General features: G+C 40.8%; 1 protein-coding gene across 5 annotated transcripts in view; it reads left to right on the forward strand.

Moving 5' to 3' along the window:
• EVI5 (ecotropic viral integration site 5) overlaps positions 1 to 25,008 on the forward strand; it is a 68,932-nt gene that overhangs the window by 40,704 nt on the left and 3,220 nt on the right. For 4 of the 5 annotated variants that reach the window (XM_060276732.2, XM_088673805.1, XM_060276734.2 and 1 more), the window contains 3 exons: positions 2,745 to 2,891; positions 4,569 to 4,664; positions 10,099 to 10,194. In XM_060276732.2, coding sequence (XP_060132715.2) covers positions 2,745 to 2,891; positions 4,569 to 4,664; positions 10,099 to 10,194 — 339 coding nt within the window. The remainder of the gene's footprint in view (positions 1 to 2,744; positions 2,892 to 4,568; positions 4,665 to 10,098; positions 10,195 to 25,008) is intronic. The other variant, XM_088673804.1, reaches the window with a different exon arrangement.

Here is a 25,008-nt window from a genome sequence, read left to right on the forward strand (position 1 = left end):
AACCTATGTACAATGAAATTAAACGAGCCTCCCTTACCCCCCAAACACTCAATCTCTTATTGAACAACACACCACCTCGCAAGTCAATTTCACTATGTTATTTTCTGTTCAACAGCCTAGCAGCGGATAGAAGCTATTTTTTAGCCTGTTGGTACAGCTGATTATACTTCTATATCTCCTGCCCAAGGGTAGAAGATTAAAGAGGTGATGGCCGGGGTGTGAATCATCCCTGAGAATTTTTCTCGCTCTCCTAAGGCAACGATCCCTTGCGATGCCATCTAGCAGACTCAAGGGACAGCCCATTCACCACCCTCTGTAGAGGCTTTCTGTCCGTGGCTGTCAGGCCAGCATACCGCACTGTGATACAATATGAAAGGACACTTTCTATTGTGAACCGGTAAAAGGAGTTCATCAGTTGTTGTTTAACATCATTCTTTCGCAAGACCCTGAGGAAATGGAGTCTCTGTTGGGCCTTTCTGACCACCTGAGTTATGTTGATTTTCCAAGTGAGGTCCTCACTAATGTAAACTCCCAGGAATTTAAAGGAGGAGACTCTCTCCACACAGCCCCCCCCCCCCCGGATATACAACGGGTTAGATCTTAGTCAGATCCGATGTATAAGTTCGAAGTGCTACTAATGTCTGAAGGATGCTGGCAATGACCAGTAGAGAAGAGAATTCTTTAATGATACTGTTGTACATTCTAACCTGTAATAAATAGTGTGTGGGGTTTGTCCAGTCTTGAAAATGTGGTGCCACTTTTAAAATCACTTAGAATATTGTGGGGTCAGACTAAATAGACTGGCACTTATATCATACCTAAACTGATCTAAAAAATTGATTACTGGGTGGAAATATGTGGATTCTTAGGCAATACAGTGGTACCTCTACTTACAAATAACTCTACTTACGAATTTTTCTACTTACAAATGGAGCTCTGTCCGCCATCTTGGATGTGGTTTAGATAGGATTTTTTCTACTTACGAATTTTTAGATAGGGTTGCTTCGACTTACGAATTTTTCTCCCAATGCATTCCTATGGGATTCGACTTACAAATTTTTTCGACCTACAAATGTGTGTTCAGAACGCATTAAATTCGTAAGTAGAGGTACCACTGTATGTTTTGTTGGCATGAAACTGTGTTTTGATCCAGCTTCTCCTGCCAGTATATGCTCTCTGGCAATAAAAGCACTGTCTAGGACATTCATATCTTCCACATAAAAGGTAGCGAATAACCGTAAGGCAAAACATAAAAACTAAATTACTTAAAGTAGCAGAAAACAACAACGAGAAACAGTTGTTAGAATGATTGAGCAGCCTCCATCAGTAAAAATAACTGTGTAGCATGTTAATAAACAGATCAGTACCAAAACTAAAAACCCATCCGTGATTGCACCAATCTATTTAATGTTGTTATTTAGTCGTGTCCGACTCTTCGTGACCCCATGGACCAGAGCACGCCAGGCACTCCTGTCTTCCACTGCCTCCCGCAGTTTGGTCAGACTCATGTTGGTAGCTTTGAGAACACTGTCCAACCATCTTGTCCTCTGTCGTCCCCTTCTCCTAGTGCCCTCCATCTTTCCCAACATCAGGGTCTTTTCCAGGGAGTATTCTCTTCTCATGAGGTGGCCAAAGTATTGGAGCCTCAGCTTCACGATCTGTCCTTCCAGTGAGCAATCTATTTAATATTATGCAGCAAATCGTCACTTGTTTCCATAATACTTTCAGCCTGTAGGGGGTGCAATTGTTCTGTATGATCACATGTGCAATTTGTGTCCCCATAAGAGAGATGTGGGAAAGCCCTTAATGTTGAGTACAAATAGCTTGTTTTGAATAAGCAGCACATTCATATAAGCAGTGCACACACAAAACAAGTACATCAAAAATACTGCTATGTGTAACTTTTTGTTCTTGCATGGGTACTAGTGCACCACCGAGTGGGGATTGTTATCCTGCACTAGCCTGAAAGCAGGGAAAAAACACCAACACTTAGAACCTTCTAAGTTGCTCCTCCCTTAAGAGTAACAGTTGGGTTTTTTTCCTCTGCCTTCCTTGAAGTAGACCTTTCTTTCCACTGGTGCTCTTCTGGCCGTCTGTTTCTGGTTTATTTGTGTGATAGTTGTTTCTGTTTTGTAGTGAATCCTGGTTTTTGTTTTGTTTTTAAGGTTTTTCCTCTGTGTGAGTGAGTCTGGTTCCCTCCCCTTGGTGTCTATCTTTTCTTCTTCTTCTTCTTCTTCTTCTTCTTCTTCTTCTTCTTCTTCTTCTTCTTCTTCTTCTTCTTCTTCTTCTTCTTCTTCTTCCTCTTCCTCCTCCTCCTCCTCCTCCTCCTCCTCCTCCTCCTCCTCCTCCTCCTCCTCCTCCTCCTCTTCTTCTTCTTCTTCTTCTTCTTCTTCTTCTTCTTCTTCTTCTTCTTCTTCTTCTTCTTCTTCTTCTTCTCTTCGTTTTCTTCATCTTGGAATTACAGTAACTTCCCATCAATTCTGAACCTTTTCCTCAATTAATTCACTGTTACTGATTAATTATACCCCCCCCCAAAAAAAGTTTTTTCACAGTTAAGAGATTGGGACTGACCAAACCGTTGCAGAAGCAAATAAATGTTCATAGTCTTGCTTTGCTAGTGCAAGTTACAACCCTTAGGTTTACACTAGCTTTCACATATTTACTACTGCAAATGTATAAGAAGACTGAAGTCAAGGCTAACGTAATCCCTCTTTCTCCCCCTTTTTATCGCTCCTAAACATCAGAACCAGATAAACAGCAACCATTTGCGGAGGGCAGAGCAAGAGATTTCTAGTTTGCAAGGGAAGGTCCAGTATCTGTCTGCTCAAAACAAAGGACTTCTGGCTCAGCTGACCGAATCAAAGCGAAAGCAGGCGGAGATTGAATGCAAGGTAACCTAAAATAGAAATGCAGTGAACACTGTCTGTGTACTTTAAAATCAAGATATCTTGGAGAACTAGCAAATTCTACCTGCAAGCTTTCCCAGGATGGATATTTGATTTATATTACAGAATTGTATTAAATAAGCTGACATCACATTTGATTTTTAAAACTCTTTCACTTTATGATTAAGAGAGTTGTGTATTTCTGTACTCATATTTGTAAAATGCAAGTTGTTTGCCTCATATTTGTAGAATGCAAGTTGTTCGGTTCAATTTCAGTGTTTTGATGGATTACAGAATCCATTGTAAGCAAAGGTGCCATAGGCAAAAATCTAAGGACATTTGATGATTTCTGGCACCATTTATCACCCTAAAACTAGTCATCGCCTTACATTTTAATCATGCATCATTTGTGAGGGGACTTTCCAGGAGTGTGTATATTCATCTGCAACAACTGAGTCTAATGTACAATTTTATAATATATCTTGAGGGCTAGGCAAATGCTAATTGGATGCCTGTTTATGTCAAGGATGTGCCTCCGAAGACAGGATGAGATTCTGCATTGTACAGTTTCCTGTTTTTAATTATTTGTCCCTTTTTATTGTGCTTCTTGTGCACATACCCTCACACACATGGGAAAAGCAGAAATGTAACACATAGGGGACAGACCGGCTTTTACTACTTCAGACTGCAGAAGTACAGAGCAGGGTGTATCTTCAACATGCATTAAATTTTCTTACGTTTTGAATGCTGGAAAGAGATCTGCAGTGGCAAAAGTAACTTTAGAAGCTGCTTTCAACTGGCGATAGAGCAGCACCATTCCAAAAAAATGTTTTATATATCCTTGTATTCACAGATTGACTATACTTGCTTACTACAACCTCACAGGTCAAATTCTTTTAAAGGAGGGGGAAATCTTGGGGGAGGAGAGTCCGCAACACCAGTAAATCATTAATATTATTGTATTTAATTTGATAGCATGGTCAGTCAGTCTCTTGAAGTAGCTTGTTGAATGAATTTAGAGTAAAAGGATACATCTGGCTCAAACCAGTTTTCCTGAAACGTGAGTCAGCTTGCTACCCGTAACTTACCTGGAATCACCTTTTTTCTGAAGTTTTTTCTATTCCCCCCTCACCCCTGTTATAATCCAGAATGCGGCAGCTAGACTGGTGACTGGGAGCGGCCGCCGAGATCACATAACACCGGTCCTAAAAGACCTACATTGGCTCCCAGTACGTTTCCGAGCAGAATTCAAAGTGTTGGTGTTGACCTTTAAAGCCCTAAACGGCCTCGGTCCGGTATACCTGAAGGAGCGTCTCCACCCCCATCGTTCTGCCCGGACACTGAGGTCCAGCTCCGAGGGCCTTCTGGCGGTTCCCTCATTACGAGAAGCCAAGTTACAGGGAACCAGGCAGAGGGCCTTCTCGGTAGTGGCACCCACCCTGTGGAATGCCCTCCCACTAGAGGTCAAAGAGAACAATTACCAGACCTTTAGAAGGCATCTCAAGGCAGCCCTGTTTAGGGAAGCTTTTAATGTTTGATGGATTTCTGTATTTTAGAATTTGTTTTTTTGGAAGCCGCCCAGAGTGGCTGGGGGAACCCGGCCAGATGGGCGGGGTATAAATAATAAATTATTATTATTATTATTATTATTATTATTATTATTATTATTATTATTATTCCTAGAATAAAGAAGAAGTAATGGCTGTAAGGCTCCGAGAGGCAGATAGCATAGCAGCTGTGGCAGAACTCCAGCAACATATTGCAGAACTAGAAATCCAAGTAAGAATGTCGACTGTTCCCTTTGTTTTGTTTTTATCAGTTCCTACCGCTTTGTGTTTTCACTTTCCCCCCCCTTCAGTTTGATACACGTTGGGTAACTCTTAACATTTCCTCTCTGTGTAGACATAATTCTGCTGGCCCTTAACACTGGTTTAAGGAATCGGCAACAGGCTTCCATGGCCCTTGTGTGTGAACTCCCCTTTCGATGCCAATAGCCATGCCTTACTTGCATTAACTATGGGATATGCTAACATTTTATTTATCTATTATTAAATTGATACCCTGCCCAAAGGAGCCTAGTAATCACTGTTGACTCCTACTCCACACCTTGAATTCTGCTTTTTTTATTTAAAAAAAGGTATAATATATTTTATTTTTATTTACTTCGTTTCTTCCAAAATGCACACGGTTTTCCTTCTCCGTTTTATCCTGGTAACCACCCTGCCAGGTGAATTAAGCTGAGAGAAGAGGGTGACTCTCCCAAAGTCACCTAGCCAGCTTAAATGGGGATTTAAACCTCGGCATCCCAGGTCCTAGTCATGTTCTAACCATGCTATGCCACACTGATTCACCGACTGCTTGGAATACTACCACAGAGAAGTGCTTTTCAGTGGTCTCTATTAAGACACTCGACTGATGGCTCAGCATTCAAAAGTAGGCAGAAGTGAGTGGACTTGCATATAGGTATGTTCAAGTCTTCGGAGCGTGTTAAACATAGCATTGGGGCTGTACATACACGATGTGGTTCTTTAGCTGCTTAGACTTGCTGTCCAGTCTAAGCATGACGATGTACACGAAGTGGGCAGAGCCTATTGGGACATACACTTGGGATGCGGGTGGCGCTATGGTCTAAACCACTGAGCCTCTTGGGCTTGCCGATCAGAAGGTCAGCGGTTCGAATCCCCATAAGAGGGTGAGCTCCCATTGCTCTGTCCCAGCTGCTGCCAACCTAGCAGTTCGAAAGCGTGCCAGTGCAAGTAGATAAATAGGTACCACTGCGGTGGGAAGGTAAACGGCATTTCCGTGCGCTCTGGCTTACGTCACAGTGTCCCATTGTGCCAGAAGCGGTTTAGTCATGCTGGCCACATGACCCAGAAAGCTGTCTGTGGACACACGCCAGCTCCCTCAGCCTGAAAATGAGATGAGCACCGCAACCCCATAGTCGCCTTTGACTGGACTCAACCGTCCAGGGCTCCTTTACCTTACACTTGCGACCGAGAAGACATTGCTAAACTGTGTCTTAAAACACAGCACTTAATTTGATTATTAATAATAATTATAACAATTTCTCTGAGGAAGCCACAGAGCTTTCCTTTTAAGTCAAACTTCTGTGAAGATTCTAAAACCAAAATCCTGGTGGCCGCTTCCTGCCCTGCCAAAATCTAATTGCTGCTGTTGCTAAGCACAAGGAACTCAAATCCCTTCAGTGATACAATACTTCAAGTCTTATAAAACTGCAGCAAAGTATTTTGTGTGCAGTGCACCTGCTGCTCAGAAGTCTATAGTTCATAGCTCTTTCTTAAAGCTGTTCCAGAATTATTTACTTGTTTATAAGGAAATATTTTTTTTTAAAAAAAGGCAAAACTTGTTTACAACAAATGTATATGCACACATGATAAAAAGACTGCAATTGAAAACACAAATCACTAGCTAACTTCTTGGTGTCCGTAAGCCTGGAGGCATACGAAAGATACAGTGGAAAAAATAATTGTATCAGATGCCTCTCTTCTTCAAAGTAGTTTTACTCATTTGAGAATCGAGGAGTTCCACTTTCAGGGTCAGGGCTGGGTCATAGCAATTACCTTAAAGCATGCTGCTTTCTGTGAAGAGTTTAGGTATAAGTGTAAGACATGTTGGCATTAAACATCTGAAGTGCCCTTAGTATTGCTACACCTACATTACTACTGAAATTACAATCAAGTCCCTATCTAAATCACAGATTGGAAAGGCTGTCAGGGGGATTAGCTAAAAGTGTTTGGTTTCCCCGCTACCCCCCCCCCCCCAAAAAAAACACACCCAGGCAAAACATAGGTGGGGGGCTTAATTTATGCCTTATATGTCAATCTCTGACAGTGTTTCCCATACCTGGGTTTTGGACTACAATTCCCATCATCCCTGACTGCTGATCCTGCTAGCTAGGGATGATGGGAGTTGTAGTCCAACAACAACCGGAGACCCAAGGTTGGTAAATGCTGGTCTACGGTAATTTGAATACTGTACTTTCTTTTTCTAACTACCATATATTTTCATGTATAAGACGCCCCTAAGTATAAGATGAGACCTTATTTTTTTGAACCCCAAATTAAGAGGATTTAATTGAGAGTATTTACACTGATACTAGGATCTCAATCTATTTTTTTTTACATAAGTACTCTAGGCTACTAATATATAAGTTAGTCAAAAGTATATGTATATACCTGTTAATGTGTTTTTTCATGCTTTTTAAAGTACAAAAAGTTAAACTTCACACAAGAAATCTGTGTTGCTGCTGTGTGTCAGTGTTCAGGTTTAGCAGGTTCTGCAGAACAAATTTATCTGTGGTCTCCAGCTTTCACTTTTAAGGAAAAACTAAAGGCACCTTCCCAACAGTAAACACTTACGTTTCATGGAAAGAAGCCTGTCTTTATCTCTTATAGCACCTTTCTTCAATATCCAGGACTTGCAGAGTTCTAAAGAGAGAATTTCTATTTTTGCAATTACAGGAAACTCTGTTGTACTCTTCAGCAGTGTGATGTGTTTTCTGAAAACCTAAAATGAATCATCCCAGTCACCAAAAGGCCATGCATCCCTCACAACTGCCCTAATGAGTAAACTCAATTTATGTGTTCAGTGTAAAATGTAATAGCAAAAGTTCATAAAGCAGACCAAACTGAGACGGGCTGCAAGGTAACTCAACTTCCACAATCCATCCCCCCCCCCACTAAACTATGGATAATCCGATTAGTTAGATATGAAATAAGAGAGTGTCTGTTTTCCCCAAAGGTGAGCATGATTCATGTTGCCACCAAGCTTTTAGAAGAAGTCAGAATTCCCCATCTCTCATGGCCAAGCCTTTTGGCAAGCAGGGTTTTCTCCCCCTGCTAAGCCTATATAGAATCTCTCCTTTCTGTGGCTTCTGTGGCTACAAAAAAACAGAAGCATGCAATTAAGTATTTGCACACTTTCTAAAAATCACATTTTGATGAACAAACCAGAATTATCCTGAGGGATCAGCGTGCTTGGTTTAAAAACCCTATTTCATATCGGAGTTGCAGCCATTGATTTCAATGGATCTACTCTTGAGTGAAAGGTAGTTGATATTCTCGCATGGTAAAATGTGGGTTGAACAAGGTAACTGCTAGGTGGATTTGTAGCTGGTTGTCTGACGGAACCCAAAGGGTATGGTTCCTCGTCATCCTGGAAAAAAGGGACAAGAGGGGTGCTGCAGGGTTCTGTCCTGGGCCCATTGATGTTCAACATCTTTATAAATGACTTGCAAATGACACCAAACTGGGAGGGGTAGCTAATGCCACAGAAGAAAGACTCCGAATTCAATATGACCTTAACAGATTGGAGAACTGGGTGCAAGGTAACAAAATAAATTTCAATAGGGACAAATGTACGGTTCTGCACTTAGGCAGGAATAACCAGCTGCAGATGCTAATCTTATGCTAACCCTATGCTAATCTTACATTAAAGTAGATCTTATCTTTCATCAGCTTCTACAAATCTGCCCCACAGAATTGTGCTTACAAACTCCACATTTTATTTCCCGAGGAGGTTTTGTTTAAATGCAGTTAGCAGTATGCAGGAGCATGAAAAATCGAGGGGCAAATGAGAATCTTAAGCATGTCACCTACTTGTTAAATAAAGAAAAGGAAATTATGTTGGGGTAAAGTTAATTGCCCACATTAAAAACACAAAATACTAGAAAACCATGCACCAATAGCCTATTCCTGCACTTAGGCAGGAAGAACCAGAGGCACAAATATAGGATAGGGGTCACCTGGCTTACTAGCAGTGCAGGTGCAAAGGATCTAGGGGTCTTGGTGGACCACAAGCTTAACATGAGTTAACAGTGTAATGCAGCCGTAAAAAGTAATGCCCTTGTCCAGATCAAGGGAAGTAATAGTCCCACTCTATTCTGCCTTGGTCAGACCACACCTGGAATACTGTGTCCAATTCTGGGCACCACAATTTAAGAAGGATATCGACAAGCTGGAACATATGCAGAGGAGGGCAACCAAGATGATCAAGGGTCTGGAAACTAAGCCTTATGGCAGGCATAGGCAAACTCCGGCCCTCCAGATGTTTAGGACTACAATTCCCATCCCTATCCAACAGGACCAGCGGTCAGGGATGATGGCAATTGTAGTCCCAAACATCTGGAAGGCCGGATTTTGCCTATGCCTGCCTCATGGGGAGCGCTTGAAGAAGCTGGGTATGTTTGGACTTCAAGTTGAAAGAAAGGAGATTCCGACTAAACATTCGGAAAAACTTTCTGACAATAAGAGCTGTTCAGAAGTGGAGCAGATTCCCACGAGAGGTGGTGGACTCTCCTTCCTTGGAGGTTTTTTAAGCAGAGGTTGGATGGCCATCTGTCATGGATGCTTTAGCTGAGATTGGACTAGATGACCTTTGGGGTCCGTTCCAACTCTATGATTCTATGAACACTAATAATGTAACCCAGTCAGATGGGCGGCATATAAATAATAAATTATTATCATTACTATATTTCAGGAAAGTATAAATTGCTTCCAAAATATGAAAATGAGTCAGAAAAGTTTAAGGGTTATAAGGCATTAAATAAAGCATGTTGGTTATATGAGGCTGGTTATCCCACAGATTTGGGGCTAATTAAAATATATTGTGTTTTTTCACTGTGTTGAAGTCAGGTTTGATGAGGATAATTAATTACTATTCTATTGTTAAAAGGTTTTGAAATAGATTCTTTCTCCCAACCCCTACCTTTTTACTTTAATCTTACTTTATACTCCTTTTAAATGCGTTAAGGGAGGTGGCTGGGGATATTAGTTGGTTTGTTTTTTTGTTCCTGTTTATATCATGTATTTTGTGCTTATATATATAGATATATAGTTGTGAACTGCCCTAAGTTCTGCGGATGAAGGATAGTATTATTATTTCTGAAATAGAATGCATGTTTGTATTCTGTTTAAATTCTGTTTTTTTAATGTAGTTATAAGCATGTTTTTTTTAATAATAAAGAAAACAAAGGTAATACATTATATAAACCTGGAAAGCTCTGGGTGGTATCCAGTAAGTCATACTTGGAGCAGATCTGTGGAAATCAATAACTTAATTCATTGATTTCAATGGTGTATTCTAAGTATGATGTTATCTTCTGAATCCACCTTTCTGAAATACTGTAGTATAAAAGGGAGTAAAGTCCTACCTGATCAACCTTTTTTTAAAAAAAAAATCTTTTCTGGAACAGAAAGAAGAAGGGAAATTTCAAGGACAGCTTAATAATTCCGACTCAAGTCAGTATATCCGAGAACTGAAAGATCAGATAGCAGAGCTCAATCATGAGGTAAGCCAAAGATTATAATTTTTGCTCACTTTGGTTTCTTTCAGTTATCTTGAACCACTTGGTTTATGTGGGGCTTTTTTGCTGATCCTAGGCAACTACTGTTTCAGTGTTTTTAACATTCTTCATTTAATGATTCCTCATGACTTGATAACATCCATAATCTGACAATGTTCTGGAACATCTAACCCAACTGAGTTAAGATTTATTGTAAGAATTATGTGCGTTGAGGTGTAATAGTCCAGTAACATTTGATTTATTTAGATTTTTCATCTTAAGAGGCAGTTGCCTGCATGTGAAATAAATTTCCACAAGTTCTTGCATTGAAAATAAAACAGCTTCTAGTTTTTAAATGACTTTACTATTTCAGTCCTAATTTTTTATGCATTTCCACTCTTAACGTGAATGTTGATCTATCTGTATCCTTTCCTTTCTGCCATCAAGAAATGTGATATACTTGTACAAATGATTTATTTTGTGCGAAAATATCACACTTCTAAAATGTAGCAGCAGGACACGTTGTCCGAAACATGAACATACCGGTAGTAGATTTCAACAGAAGCAGCTGGAAGATGCAGCTTTGTCGCTGGTGTGTATGAATAAACATACAAACCGGCAACAATTCAGAGGTGCCTGGGACTTCTGTAGGGCCCATCTCACTTGAGATTATAGCAGAACTCCTGCTTTGCCTTTTTATCAACAGCACCTTTAACAATCGTTAAACTCACTTGAGGAATCAATATCCAACCATCTTGCATTAAACATTTATACTCCAATCCAGCTAAGGACATCTGTGCAAACAAACAGCCTACAGGTGCATATCACTCGGAACTGTGGACATACAGTAAAGATTCGGATATGCATCTGAAATGAATTTGCATCCACGTAAGGATGCAATATCCCGGATCCATATCCCGGACGCCCATTCTAATATAGGGAGTTGCAGGTTAAGAGCTTATTTTATGTGCGAGTTCAAGCAAGTGTTTGCACTCCAGTACCTGCTTGGGACCCAGGTGGCGCTGTGGGCTAAACCACTGAGCCTAGGGCTTGCTGATCAGAAGGTCGGCGGTTCGAATCCCTGTGACGGGGTGAGCTCCCGTTGCTTGGTCCCAGCTCCTGCCAACCTAGCAGTTTGAAAGCACGTCAAAGTGCAAGTAGATAAATAGGAACCGCTACAGCGGGAAGGTAAACGGCGTTTCCGTGTGCTGCTCTGGTTTGCCGGAAGCGGCTTTGTCATGCTGGCCACATGACCTGGAAGCTATACGCCGGCTCCCTTGGCCAATAATGCGAGATGAGTGCGCAACCCCAGAGTCGGTCACGACTGGACCTAATGGTCAGGGGTCCCTTTACCTTTACCTTTACCTGCTTGGAAAGCAATTTAGGCTGTGGGGTAGAGGTATTTCCAAATGTATACAGTGGTACCTCGGGTTATGAACTTAATTCATTCCGAAGGTCCGTTCTTAACCCGAAACCATTTGAGAATAAGGAAGAATAGTGGCCAAGTCCCATTGTACAGTGAGGCTTATTCCCAGATAAACAAGCATTGGAACGCAGCTTTCTCGTCAAATTAATACTTCTGTGATACTCTGTGGAAAATTAGGACCTGCTAATGAAAGTTCTGTTTAAAAAATCTACCTATTCACTCTAGATAGACACCTCACTTTTATCTTCTCTTTCGGAGTTGTTCAGCACTTCAGGATGACAAAACACATTTTTCTGCATTACATAAACACCTTATAATGAATCTTAATGCAATTTGGGATTGCAAGAATTTCAGACCTGGCTTTTGTAAAGAGGTATAAAATTTATAGGTTGTCTTTTGAAGTCTCAAAACCCAGAGGGAGAACTAGAGAAGACATCCTAGGCGGATAGATGAGGGGAGTGGCAGTTATGAGTTTTACCCAGCAGTCCATCTCAAACATGGCATTGTTCCCCTGGCAGTAAGCCATCAAACCACTTGACAAAAGGTTTGAGTTCTGAGACAACGAAATGTCACAACTTCAAAGGGATGTAATTTCATTTAATATATTAACTAAAAAAAATATTGAAGCAGGAATTTCCTCAGAATCACACTCTGACCTGAAGTGCATATCTTACACAACACTATACAGTGGTACCTGTGGTTGTGGACATGATCTGTTTTGGGGTGCCGTTAGCACCCTGAAAAGTCCGTAACCAGAGTGGTGCTTCTGCACATGTGCAAAGCACGATAGAGTGCCTCTGCGCATGCGCGAATTGCGCAGAACGCTTCTGCATGTGTGTGCGTGGCGAATCCCGGAAATAAACACTTCTGGGTTTGCCGTGTTCTTAACCCGAAAAAACACAACATGAAGCATTTGCAAGAAGAGGTATGGCTGTACTCAATAAAGGCAAATATATATATATATATTAAGCCCTCCAAATGTTTAATGGTCCCTCTCACTTTGCCTTCTCTAAACATTCATAGGCATGCTATGGTTAACCTTGTAAGCTAATCTTTCTTTTAAAGTTGTGGCATACACAATGCGACCACAACCTTTTGGCCAACTGAATAAGGGAGACATTCACAGATGACTAAGCAAAACATGTGAAAGAAATAGAAGTTACTTTAGTGTGCATGCCTGCAGCTTTCAAGTTTGAAAGACAAATCAGTGTATGGTACTCCTGATCTTTAAAAACAAAACAACCCTCCCCCCCAAAAATCTGGTCCTGTTTATATTTTAAGCTGCTATAAATAGTATACAACAGAGTTTTACCTGTTGAAGATCTTCCCTAAAGTGTATTTATGAGGTGCTCTGCTTAAAAAGTCACATTAACCCCCCTAGAGCTTCCCCTCCCACTCCATGCAACTACTAACCCCTCTTTTCACCTTCCCAACCCTATTTTTGAAGCCACTTCTCTCTTCTGCTCTTCATCCTTTCACTTTTGGACAGGCCACCACCAAAATCTTCACTATAAGCAAAAAAAAATTGTGGGGGGGTGGGGGTTTGTTTAAAACATTTTATCCAGCCTTCCATTAAAATCTTCCCAAGGCATCTAACAAATAAAAAAAAAACCAAAAGAAGAAATTGTAATGTATGTATACAAGAGTTACAACAGTGTTTAAAAAATGGAAGTAAACAGCAGTTAGAGCATTTATTTGTTTATAAACCGCTGACCCAATAAGTCCTCTGAGTGGTTGATAAATAAAGTTATAGATAAAGCACCACTAAAATTCACAAAACAATAAATATATATATATAACAGCATCATCATTAAAAGCAAAGGATACAATAGATAAACCTTTAAAAATAATTATAGGTGACTAAATTATGTGTCTGGATGGAGTTGACCTAAATGGAAGTTCTTAGGAAGACCAAGTGAATATCAGTTTTGCACCTAAAAGTTAGCAAAATAAGGCACCATGTGAATGCCGCAGATTATGATATAGTCTCTGTTAAATAATTGGTGGTGAAACTATACCAATGGTGCCAGTAGAGTAGGTGGCGTCTGCGAAACATTAGGAAGAAATGAAGAAGAGTTTGGATTTGATATCTCGCTTTATCACTACCTAAAGGAGTCTCAAAGCAGCTAACATTCTCCTTTCCCTTCCTCCCCCACAACAGACACCCTGTGAGGTGGGTGGGGCTGAGAGACTTCAAAGAAGTGTGACTAGCCCAAGGTCACCCAGCAGCTGCATGTGGAGGAGCGGAGACACGAACCCGGTTCCCCAGACTACGAGTCTACCGCTCTTAACCACTACACCACACTGGCTCTCGTGTGGTCTTTGGGCTTGAGCATGGCTTAATAAGGCTTGCCCTTTCGCTTGTCTTTCCAAAATTATATTCAGTAGATGCAAAATAATAAGATGACTGTGGGTGAGAGCTTTCTGCCTTGTGTAGTGCGCAGACTAGAGTGCCGTTATCTCATGTTTTGGACTAAACATGTGGCACATTTGCCAAAAAGATTGGCTAATGATTTCCATCTACTCTTAAGATAGGGTTGTCACACATCCGGAATTTGGCCTTCAGGAACAGCGTACGGGTGAAAAATCTCTGAAATGTCTGTGAAAATCCAAATGTAACCCATGTTGGAAGTGTGGATTTTTGGCGGATTTCATTTTAAAAGTAGCTCAAAAACTTCATTTTTTAAAAGGAGATTTTGCAAAACAAAAAAACACCCCCAAAAATGTTGGGCAAAACTAAAAAAACTTTTGTGTCTGGATTTTCACTTTTTGAAATACGGCACCCCTACTTAAGGTGGCTGTCCACTCGATGCAGACCTGTTCTTGGCCAGTATTATGTTCTACGAAGGCAAGGCCACAACTGCTTTGAAATGGTTGTTGTTTATGAGAAAGCTGAAGAAGGCGGGGTACACAAAAGGAGCTTTTTGTGCTTCATGCTTGACATAAAGGCCAGGCATATTGGCTTCATTGCACTTTTGTTCCATGCATAGAAAGGAAGATGCATTGGGAACCATCATCAGTTCAAATTGGGTCTTGAAGGGGTCAGCAGAACAAATATCTAGACAGCCTCATCCAGTCTGGACTAAAATAAACTGTTGACCGTGTTAGAGTATATTCTCTCACTTGCATTAGTTCCCAGTGCATACTGATTGATTTATAAACTGCCTAAACTGCCCGGCGGGGTGGGGAGTGGGGGAGTTTCTGCTGCTTCTTTATATACTCTGTATTCCTAAACAGTTGTCTTGGCTTCCTGTTGGATGTTGCAAGGAACAAATGTGCAGTGTAGATTACAAGAGTGGGGCATAAGATTAGAACTGATAGCCTTTCTCACACAAACTTAACAGACCACAAAATACTTTGGGAGGCAGAAGCATGGAATAGCGGCTTCTAGTTGTAGAGTTGAAGAAGAACTTTGGAACCGCGTAAAAAAAATATGTTTGTGTCGTACAGTTTTCTGTGTCTGCTGTAGTTCCACGATACGCAGATTCTGACCCTTTCCGTCTTCTGATAGCATTTTCCTGTACAACAACAGTAGCTAGTTTCTGCATTGTAAATCTCATGGCAGTAATACCTGATTTATAACGTTGAGGGACTCTTCCAAGGGAGAGCCGAAAGCAAATTGTTTGCTATCGTGCGTTCTTGCAGAATTAATTGAACCTCCAGTTTCAGATGGTCAAGTAGTTGAGGCTCCGTCTGATACCTTGTTCTGAAAACTTTCTATTCCGAAACAGCCCCTCCTATATTTTTCCAGTTCAAAAATTGTTGGATTCTGTGATGTCCTCAATTAGGATTGAGTATCACATGAACTGTATGCAGTACTGTAGTTTTTCCTGCAATTAAATGGATACATTATGTAATGTTATTTACATATCGGTATCGATATTTATAAAAGTACAGCGGTGCCTCGACTTACAAATTTAATCCGTTCCGAAGGCACCTTCGTAGGTCGAAAAATTCGTAAGTCGAAAAGTGCCGTGGGAAACGCGATTTCCCATAGGAATGCATTGGAAACGGAAAAATTCGTAAGTCGAAGCAACCCAATCTAAAAATTTGTAAGTCGGAAAAACCCTAACTAAAACTGCCGCGGTTTCCGTTCTGATGTCGAGAAATTTGTAAGCTTGCAGCCATTTGCCCTATTCGTAAGTCGAAAAATTTGGTTGGTTGTCGAGTCGTTTGTAAGTCGAGGTACCACTGTCTATATTTACTAATTACTATATTTACTAATATTTCACACACTTAGTATAATTTCTTGTCAGAAGAGTAAATGCATGCAATAAACCTTGTCTAGTCCCCCTTCTTTAGCCTGTGCAAGCAATAATAATGCCTGGTGTGATTTAAAAGTGGTTCCCAGCTGCAGCCCGGAAAACAATATTCTTTCTGGTGGTTCATGTGCACTCACCCCAACCACTATATGCACAACACAATTTCATATAATCAGCCCCAAAGAACCCCATTTATGGCCTCTTGATGCCTTGACTTCTTTTGCTCTCTGGCAGCTGTCACATAAGGGGACATGAGATAAGCTGGGGCCTAAAACTGCTCAGGTAGGGTCCGTGATAAGAAGGGAATGCTTTTTAGCTAAATAATATGTAAACAATCGTTGTTGTATATCATTGACTTTCAACCACACCAAAAACACTTGCTTGGCTTATTCAGATAGGAAATTTTCCGTGAAAAAGAAAGGAAGATTGCACTTTCTTTTTCTCCAGCGTCAGAGCTCGAGGCTCATTCTTGCTATCTTCATGCACCTTGTGCTCCAACCCATCTGATATTTCTGTCCTAACAACCTAATGCGAACAGTGACAGATTCTGATAGAGGCGCTATCTCGCCTTCAAATCGCGCTTCTCTTGAACTAACTCAAGATGGACTTAATGAAGATCGACCTTCAGCTGCAGATCAAATGCCCTGCTTTTAAACGATTCCGCTCGTAAAAATGAAATTGTAAACACTAAGTAATTACTCGTGGATAAATAATTCAGGCCATATATGCAAAGGGCCACCTTGGGACGAGGCTGAATAGTGGAAGCATATGTAGGGACTTGCTTTCTTGATCTGTTCATGGTGACATGTGCCTTAGTTACATCACACTTGGCTTTCTGTAGTATACAATATACATAGGGCTGCTTATGAAAAGAGCACCAATACTATAAACGGTCCAGACTGTGGCAGCTGTTAACAGGGAGCATATAACTCCATTATTGAAGCAGCTGCACAGGCTCCCAGTTTTGTTCCTGATGAAGTGCTGATGAAGAGTCTTAAAAGCTGTTTGGGGCCAGGGTTTCCAGAGGACCTTCCACTCCCATACAAGCCTGCCCATGTATTGAGATCTTCATCAGATGCTGGAGCAGCCTGCCTGGAGAGGTGAAGCCACAGCAATGGCTTCTTGGCAGCAGTATCACTGCCGCTTAGCTGTGGTCTGCCAGGTTGGCTCCACAGAAGAAGAAGAAGAAGAAGAAGAAGAAGAAGAAGAAGAAGAAGAAGAAGAAGAAGAAGAAGAAGAAGAAGAAGAAGAAGAAGAAGAAGAAGAAGAGTAGTAGTAGTAGTAGTTTGGATTTGATATCCCGCTGCTGGAAAGCTATTGATGCAGCTCTGCCTCGCTAGGCAAGCTGGTTATGACCAGAGGTTTCCCTATGTTTCCCCAGAAGTGTGCTTAGTTGGGAACAGGAAAGGACCTTTTTCTTTTTCAGTCACTGTGCCCAGGCTCTGCAATTTCTCTCAAGGGAGGATCATCTTGCCCATCATAAATTTCCTTCTACTGGTTGGCTAAACATTTCTGTTTAGAAGGCTTTTGGGGGCATGTATGGTTTTTAAGTTCCTGTAGTGATCTCTCCCCCCCCTCTTTTTAATAATAATGATAATAATAATAATAATAATAATAATAATAATAATAATAATAATAATAATAATAATACATGTACTGCTGAAAGATGCCCAGGTACATTAATATCTGCTTTGCAATTTTTTTGTTCCGCTTTTAGTAACTTGATCATTTTGTTCTACTGAGTTTGATTTAAGAGTGCCGACTTCCTTGAGCTTTTCAAAAGGGCATAAATGTGCTAAATAAAACTTCGACTTCAGGAAATAGTATTCTAGAGAACTAACCAGACTTACCCAGGAAACTGAATTAAAGGAATCTCAGTCAGAAAAGTTCCTAGCAGAATAAACCTTAAATCAGTGGGAAATCCCATCTAGATTGTTTAAAGTTGAGGTTCCTAATTTTACTTTCCACAGAATGATTCCCTAAGTCAAAGTTAAGTTACTTGAGACCTCGCAGAATATACATTGGACAAAACACTTGAATTCCGACAGGTTTTTTCCTCTTTAACCTGAGAAAAGGCTGATCCAAAACAGAAAACATTGGGGTAACGTGGCTCTCTGTAGAGTAACGATGTTCTTGGAACATGGAGAAGTAAGATAACCAACACCACCATGGTTAGGCTATACAGAGTATTGGAAGAGATCATGTGCTGGCTAAATTGAACCATGGTGAACATAAGGAATGCTGCACAGTGTCTAATCCCTAGAGTTGGGACTGAAAAATGCTATCTCAATTGTGCTTCACGAAGGAAGCAGTACACATGGTTGTCTAAAGGGGCGGCCCCATAAGACCTTTTGAGTCGGGAATCTATAATTACGTAGCTGCTCCACTGCCTGCCACATTCTACCCATTGTTAAAACCAATGGTTGTCATCAGGACACGAAAATTAACTTAAGCCACATAAATAGCAATATATAGCAAGAGCAAAGGGTAGTATCCAGCAAAGTGGCCTCTGGCTGCGCAACAGAACTTTCCTCTGCCCGCATGCCGCCTGAATCTGTTCTGGGGGTTCCCATTACCCTCCATTTCAGATTTGGGGGGGGGATGTGGGGGTGCACATGGAGAAGGAGGATAAGCTCCACTGCGTAAATGAAAATCCTCATGCTGATGGAACTACTTCATATATACCACCTTTCTATAAACCAAGCAAGCAGAGCTGCCAAACTTTTCTAGTGAGAGAATTCTATAATGACGGTGTTAATTGAAGAAAATACCCTTTCCTTTGTGCAGGACAGTCTAAGACCATGCTGGCGTCTGGATCAGGGCCCCATCTGACCACCTAACTGCATATATGAAAGGAACCGTTCTCATATATATATATATATATATATATATATATATATATATATATATATAAAATACACACACACACACACACACACACACACACTGGAGCTGTTTTATGGTTTTATTGGTCAGAGTAAACACATTGAAGCTGACTGGGAACTCCCGCTGCCCAGCTCCTGCCTACATGCTGACTGTCAGACACTCTTAAGCAACCCCAGGTGAATTACATTAGGCTAGGACATCCTGAAGATAACTGCTGCAGCATGTGTAACTGGCTTCGGATTATTATTTTCCAGGAACAGCTGCAGCTAAAATTGGCTGAAGCTGGGGGGGGGGGAGAGACACATTCCTGGCTATAATCATTAGCTGAGCTCCCAGAAGCACCCTGAAACTACTGGCCAATGACGTGTTTGTTTGGTTTATGTTGGTTTTAGTTCATTTGCTGATCTCCAGTCTACCTATACCTCCAGAGCTTCTCCAACTTAAACTTGGTTCAGATAAAAAAAAGAGGAATGGGAAATAAATGTCATCTGTGTACTGATGGCACCGCTTTCCAAACCTTTCCGATAATCTCTCCCAGTCTCTTCATGTGGATATTGGAGTAAAGGAATATGAAACGGTGTTGCATCATAGTTTCCATGAGGTGGAACAGCCATTCCATCCAGCAGCATCTTAGGAGACCTTTCAGACTGGTAAGAGTGAGCTACTGCTTAGCAGTAGTCATCCCACAAGGTTGCCATGGTTGATGGCATTCATAGCTTCTGGTTGCTGGGCGACAACTCTCATCAGCCCCGGCCATTTGACCATGCTGGCCGAGGTCGGTGGGAGTTGGTATCCAACAAACTTCTGGAAAGCCACAGGTTCCCCACCCCCTGCGGTAATCATGGTCTGTAATGGAATTCCGTCAGCTTTGTGGGTCTATCATGCATTTTGCTGTTGTCTTCATCTGCATGCCCTTGGGCTCATCGGCACACGCTGCCAGAGTGATGCTTGTCAGGCTTTCACGAGCAAAGCTTTTTCAATACGCTGAAGTGCAGCCATTGTGATAATCTTAAGATAAGCATTTAAAAGCTTTGCCTCAACTCGGAAGATTAAGGGTGAGATTTCCTCCCTCTAAATAAATAAGTAATGCACCATTTACTCCAGGTAGAATTAAAAAAAAACAAAAAAAACGGTGCAGTGTTGTAGCCCAAATCAAGTATGGGAGAGAATGCAAACCTTTTTTTTTGCCCCATAACCCCCTGACATGAAAAGGAAACATGTTAGCTCTCAGATTTAAAGTGTGAGTTTTTCAACTTGTGGTTGAAGCTTACAGAGCAATAAATCATGCGCTTTCCTTACATGGTATCTTGCAAATGCAGTTAGGGCAAGACCACCAGATTTGCCCTCCCATAAGTCAGCGCAGCTATTGGACAGCTAGAAAGTTGCTGTTTTTGCTAGTACGTGTCAGATACTGAGCCTCTATGCTGGCGGAGTCTGATTTCAATAGTTGTGGTCAGTCTGAGGAAACTGTGATGTGATAAGATAGCGCTTGTGAGGTCATGTGGTTAGCGAACACCCAATCTAAAATAGCAGCTTGGTGGACCTTAAGTTAAAATAAGTATAGATCTTCAGCTGTGTTTTCTGTGTTCTTAGACCCAAAGCTGCTGTTCATGCTGAATAACTTAAAGTTGAGGATTCATTAGCATTTTTCATAATAGGGTCTCGCTCCATACTTTGTTTTCAACCTCATTCTTATATCTTGGTGGTGAACATAAGTATGTCGGTGAAACACTACAGAATTCTAGAAAATCATGTTGTTCATGTTCGTTACTGAGTTTAGCGTTCCCCCTCCCCCCCAAAAAAGAGTACTTCACTTTCAGAGCTGATGGTTTTAGCTCTGAAATAATGTTCATTGCCATGATCTAGTGGAAGAGATGTCTCTTTTGCTGAACTTCTAAAGCACATACAAATGACCTGAGAGATGGAGAAAGAGAGGAAACTACTGAAAAATATATCAAATCAATATATATGCATTTAATAGAAAGTTTTGATAGGCAAATAACATTGAGAGAAGGGCAGAGAGAAGGGAGTTTGTTATAATCATCCCACTTCAGAGAAATTGACGGAAATGGGCCTGTATTTTGTAGATTTCTAACTTCAGCATTGAGATGTTGGGATGAAATACTGAATGAAGTCTGGACATAATTCTAGCTATGGTTAGGTAGGGCTGAATGGATTTTTCAAGAATAAGTTGGAATTTGCACAGATCACAGAAAATCAGTAGATTACTGGATAGGTGAACAAAATTTTCGTTTTCTTTTCCTGGCCCAGTTATAGACATGAAGGCCATAATCTGTCACCTTAAACAACCTTTCCTTTCCCAGATGTTTACGAGAAAAAACTTGGATTGAGATCTAGAAATAGCCTCAGAGCTATTGATTTAAAATAAACCATGGCACTTGAATAGCTGCCAAGGATTGTAATCCTACATTTATTTATTTTTTGCTAGTTTCTATTTGTCAACCTAAAAAGGAGAGGGTTTTGTTGTTGTTGTTGTTTTAAGTAACTTCTCTCTCTTTTGAAACGTGTTGCTTGAAAAATGGCACCCAAGGGCCAAATTCACCAAAAGTCTTTTAAACGTCTTTACAACATACGAGAGAAGTAAAATTTGATGGTGCAATTACATAGTACAACATGGAAGCCTGTTCTTCTGACTACTTGCTATCTTTTCAATCACGTACTTTCTATTAAGATTTCAAAACTTTTGATTATATGGTAATGCTCTGATCAAAAAGTCATGACCTTGCCTGATCAAGTTGTTGCTTTCCTGTTCTGACTTGAAAGCTTCTGGTCTCAGTGTGTCGCTAGTTTTGATCTTTGTCATGTAAGCAGTACAGCTGCCCTGCCTTAGCCTCTTGTTTCCTTTCGGCTGTTTTGCTCTTGATAACTGCTAAAAGCTGAAAACCCCAACCACTATCACCTTGATATTTTTTAAAACAGAACAAAGGAAATTTTGAAATTTAATATTAAGTCTTTTACATAACCTTAAATAGATAGCCTTCGTGCTTCTGTATTCTTGCCTACTGCATAACCTAGGGAGGTTTGTTGCGACAAAGCTGCTTCATTACAGTGGACTGTTGTGTACATCACAGTAAACTATGGTCCTGAAAGACCTACATTGGCTCACAATACGTTTCCGAGTACAATTCAAAGTGTTGGTGCTGACCTTGAAAGCCCTAAACAGCCTCAGCCCAGTATACCTGAAGGAGTGTCTCCACCCCCATCGTTCAGCCTGGACACTGAGGTCCAGCTCCAAGGGCCTTCTGGGGGTTCTCTCACTGCGAGAAGTGAGGTTACAGGAACCAGACAGAGGGCCTTCTCGGTAGTGGCGCCTGTCCTGTGAAACGCCCTCCCACCAGATGTCAAGGAAATAAACAACTACCTGACTTTTAGAAGACATCTGAAGGCAGCCCTGTTTAGGGAAGTTTTTAATGTTTGATGTTTTATTCTGTTTTAATATTCTGTTGGGCGCCGCCCAAAGTGACAAGGGAAACCCAGCCAGATTGGGGGGGTATAAATAATAACTTATTATTATTATTATTATTATTATTATTATTATTATTATTATTTTGTAAGACAAATGTGAACAGGGAGGAACCACTCTGATCTCAGTATGGGCTCACATACTCCATCCCTTTCCTCTCCTCATGTGGTCAGGAGAAGGACTTCAGCAACATTAAGTTTGGCTTGTCCTGTTATCTAGATCATAGAATCAAAGAACTGTAGAATTGGCAAGGACCACGAGGGTCATCTAGTCCAACCCTCCGCAGTGCAGGAATCTTTTTGCCCCATGTGGGGCTCAAACCATGACCCTGAGAGTCTCGTGCTCTACCAACTGAGATATTTTGAGATCTGGGTTAAAGGTTTAAAACAAACTCCAGTTGAAAAAAGGCAGCTTCAAAATCACAGTTTTGAAGTTGGCTTGTTTTGAAAGTTACCAAAATTTGTTACAAACTGTCCACATGACACAGAAAGGGACAGGGAAACGGAGGCTTGTGGTTGCTCCTTCCTGGTTGTCTGCATCTCATGAAACCATGGTTTAGTGTGACATGTGAACTGTGTTGATATGTTATATACATGGGGGGTGGGGAACTTGCCCCCCCCCGGTAAGTTGTTGGTTTCCACTTCCTACCATCCCTGCATATGGTGGGAAACACCAATGTGGAGCTAATAGCAACTTGAGGGAGAGTAGTTTAGATCAGGGAAATACAGGAGAAAGAGTTAAATGCTAACTGTTCAAAAAAGCAGAGATCTCTAATAATTCTCAGAACCACCATAAAACTGCAGTTCTACAAGATTCTTTGAAGGAAGTAATAACTGATAAGATTTTAACCTTTTATATTTGTGGTGATGGAAGTACCGTAATTCTAAAGACCTTACTTTCAAAAAGTGCATGTTTGATATCAAGGCAATACAGCTGGCTTCTTCACGAACTTTGACTTAGCAACTGAATTTTGCACTAAATGTTTACAGTTCTACACACACACACACACACACACACACACAGAGAGAGAGAGAGAGAGAGAGAGAGAGAGAGAGAGAGAGAGTCTTAACAAGGAAATGACTATAGAAATTAATATACTATTTTTTTCCAGAAAAATCAATCTGCCCTTGAAATTAACTTGAGTTGATTGAAGCAAATATTCATATTTTAACATGCTACCTTAGTTTGTGCGTTTTTAATCTGGATTATTTAGGAATGTTTTAAACCTCTAAACTTTTCTCTGCTGTCTTTTTTCTTTTTGCTTATGCGTGGGTTGACAGTCAGCAACAGGTAAGAGCATGTTATGAGAAAGTTCAAGTGGAATGAATTTGACTACCTTTCTAAGCATGGTTGCTTTGTGTTCTCAAATATAATAATCCACAGCCTGGTAAATAATGAGTACATAAAGTGTAAGTATAATCAGGTACTTTTGAGCCACTAGTCAATTCTGCCACTTTCAACCATCAATGGATGGGCAGTTGTAATTTCTGACAACTCTATAATAGCCATGGGATAGTTGGGACAGTAGCCAGCGTACTATGGTGTCTTATATTTAAATTTGGCAGGATCTCTTGAGAATTTCCATTCCTTAATACCATGCGCTGTGGATCAGCCCCGTGTTCTGATGCCATGCTTCTTCCATTAAACCAAATTAAAAGGGGCTTGAGTCCACATATCTATTTAGAATGGATAATTCAGATTTATGTCGGTAACACAAGAGATTTTCTGCCACTTTTTAGTATTAACAAGAACGTTCTTCCGTGATCAGTATCCCTAGTTCTGTCCTGTCAAAAGAGATACAAACAGGAAGACTTGTACCAGTTCTGGTTTTGAAAATACACCCCTCTCCTGCAGTTGGAGCTAAGACCTGGAATGTTCTTCCTTAGTTATAAACTGGGAAATGGCACCCGCCTTCTGTGTGATGTTCAAACAAGTGGAAGGAGGGTCTCAAGGACTGGAACTAGGGACAATAACTATTGATTAATTGTCCTCTATCTGGAAGGTCACGCTACTCTTCCCCATTTTGGAATGTGGTTTCTTCCCACTTAGGATAAACTCATAGCCAACTTTGTTGAGTTGGAAAGAATAGCTTCCTTTTCCATCTGTTGAACCTCGGTTAAAAAAAAATTTTTTTTAGTCTAAAACCTATGGAACCTTCCTTAATCTTGACACATACTGAACACTAACCATCTCATTAACTCAAGAGCCCGTTATGGACATGTTGCATCATTGCACGTTTCAGGCAAATTTCAAACCCCTAGTACTACAATAGCAGCATAAGGAGAATCATAGAACTGTTGAATTGGAAGGAACCACGAGGGTCATCTAGTCTAACCCCCTGCAGTGCAGGAATCTCTTGCCCAAGGTAGGGCTCGAACCCAGGACCTTGAGATTAAGAGTCTCATGCTCGGCTGACTGAGCTATCGACAGGGATTTTGTTGTTCGTCTGTTCCTTTCGGTTATATTACTGTGCTGTTTTTAAATTCTGAAAGGTATTCAGAAGGCGTGTGGGTCACTTTAAGGATCATTTGGATGTGAATATTTCTACTTTAAAACTTAAGAAAGCTTCAAAATAAGATGTTGAAATTGGTCCTAAGATGGCTGGTTTATTCATGCTTAAAGTTGAGAAATGTCCCAAACGGTGTCTCCCTCTTTTTGTCATAATACAGAACCAGAAAGAGGAATTCTACAGCTCTGCTTGTGAATATTTACACAAGATCAGGTTTAGAGAGGGCTCCTAGTTCTGTCAGACACCATTGCTA

This window comes from Zootoca vivipara, chromosome 7, assembly GCF_965207765.1.
Source record: "Zootoca vivipara chromosome 7, rZooViv2.hap1.1, whole genome shotgun sequence".
Lineage (NCBI taxonomy): Eukaryota > Metazoa > Chordata > Lepidosauria > Squamata > Lacertidae > Zootoca > Zootoca vivipara.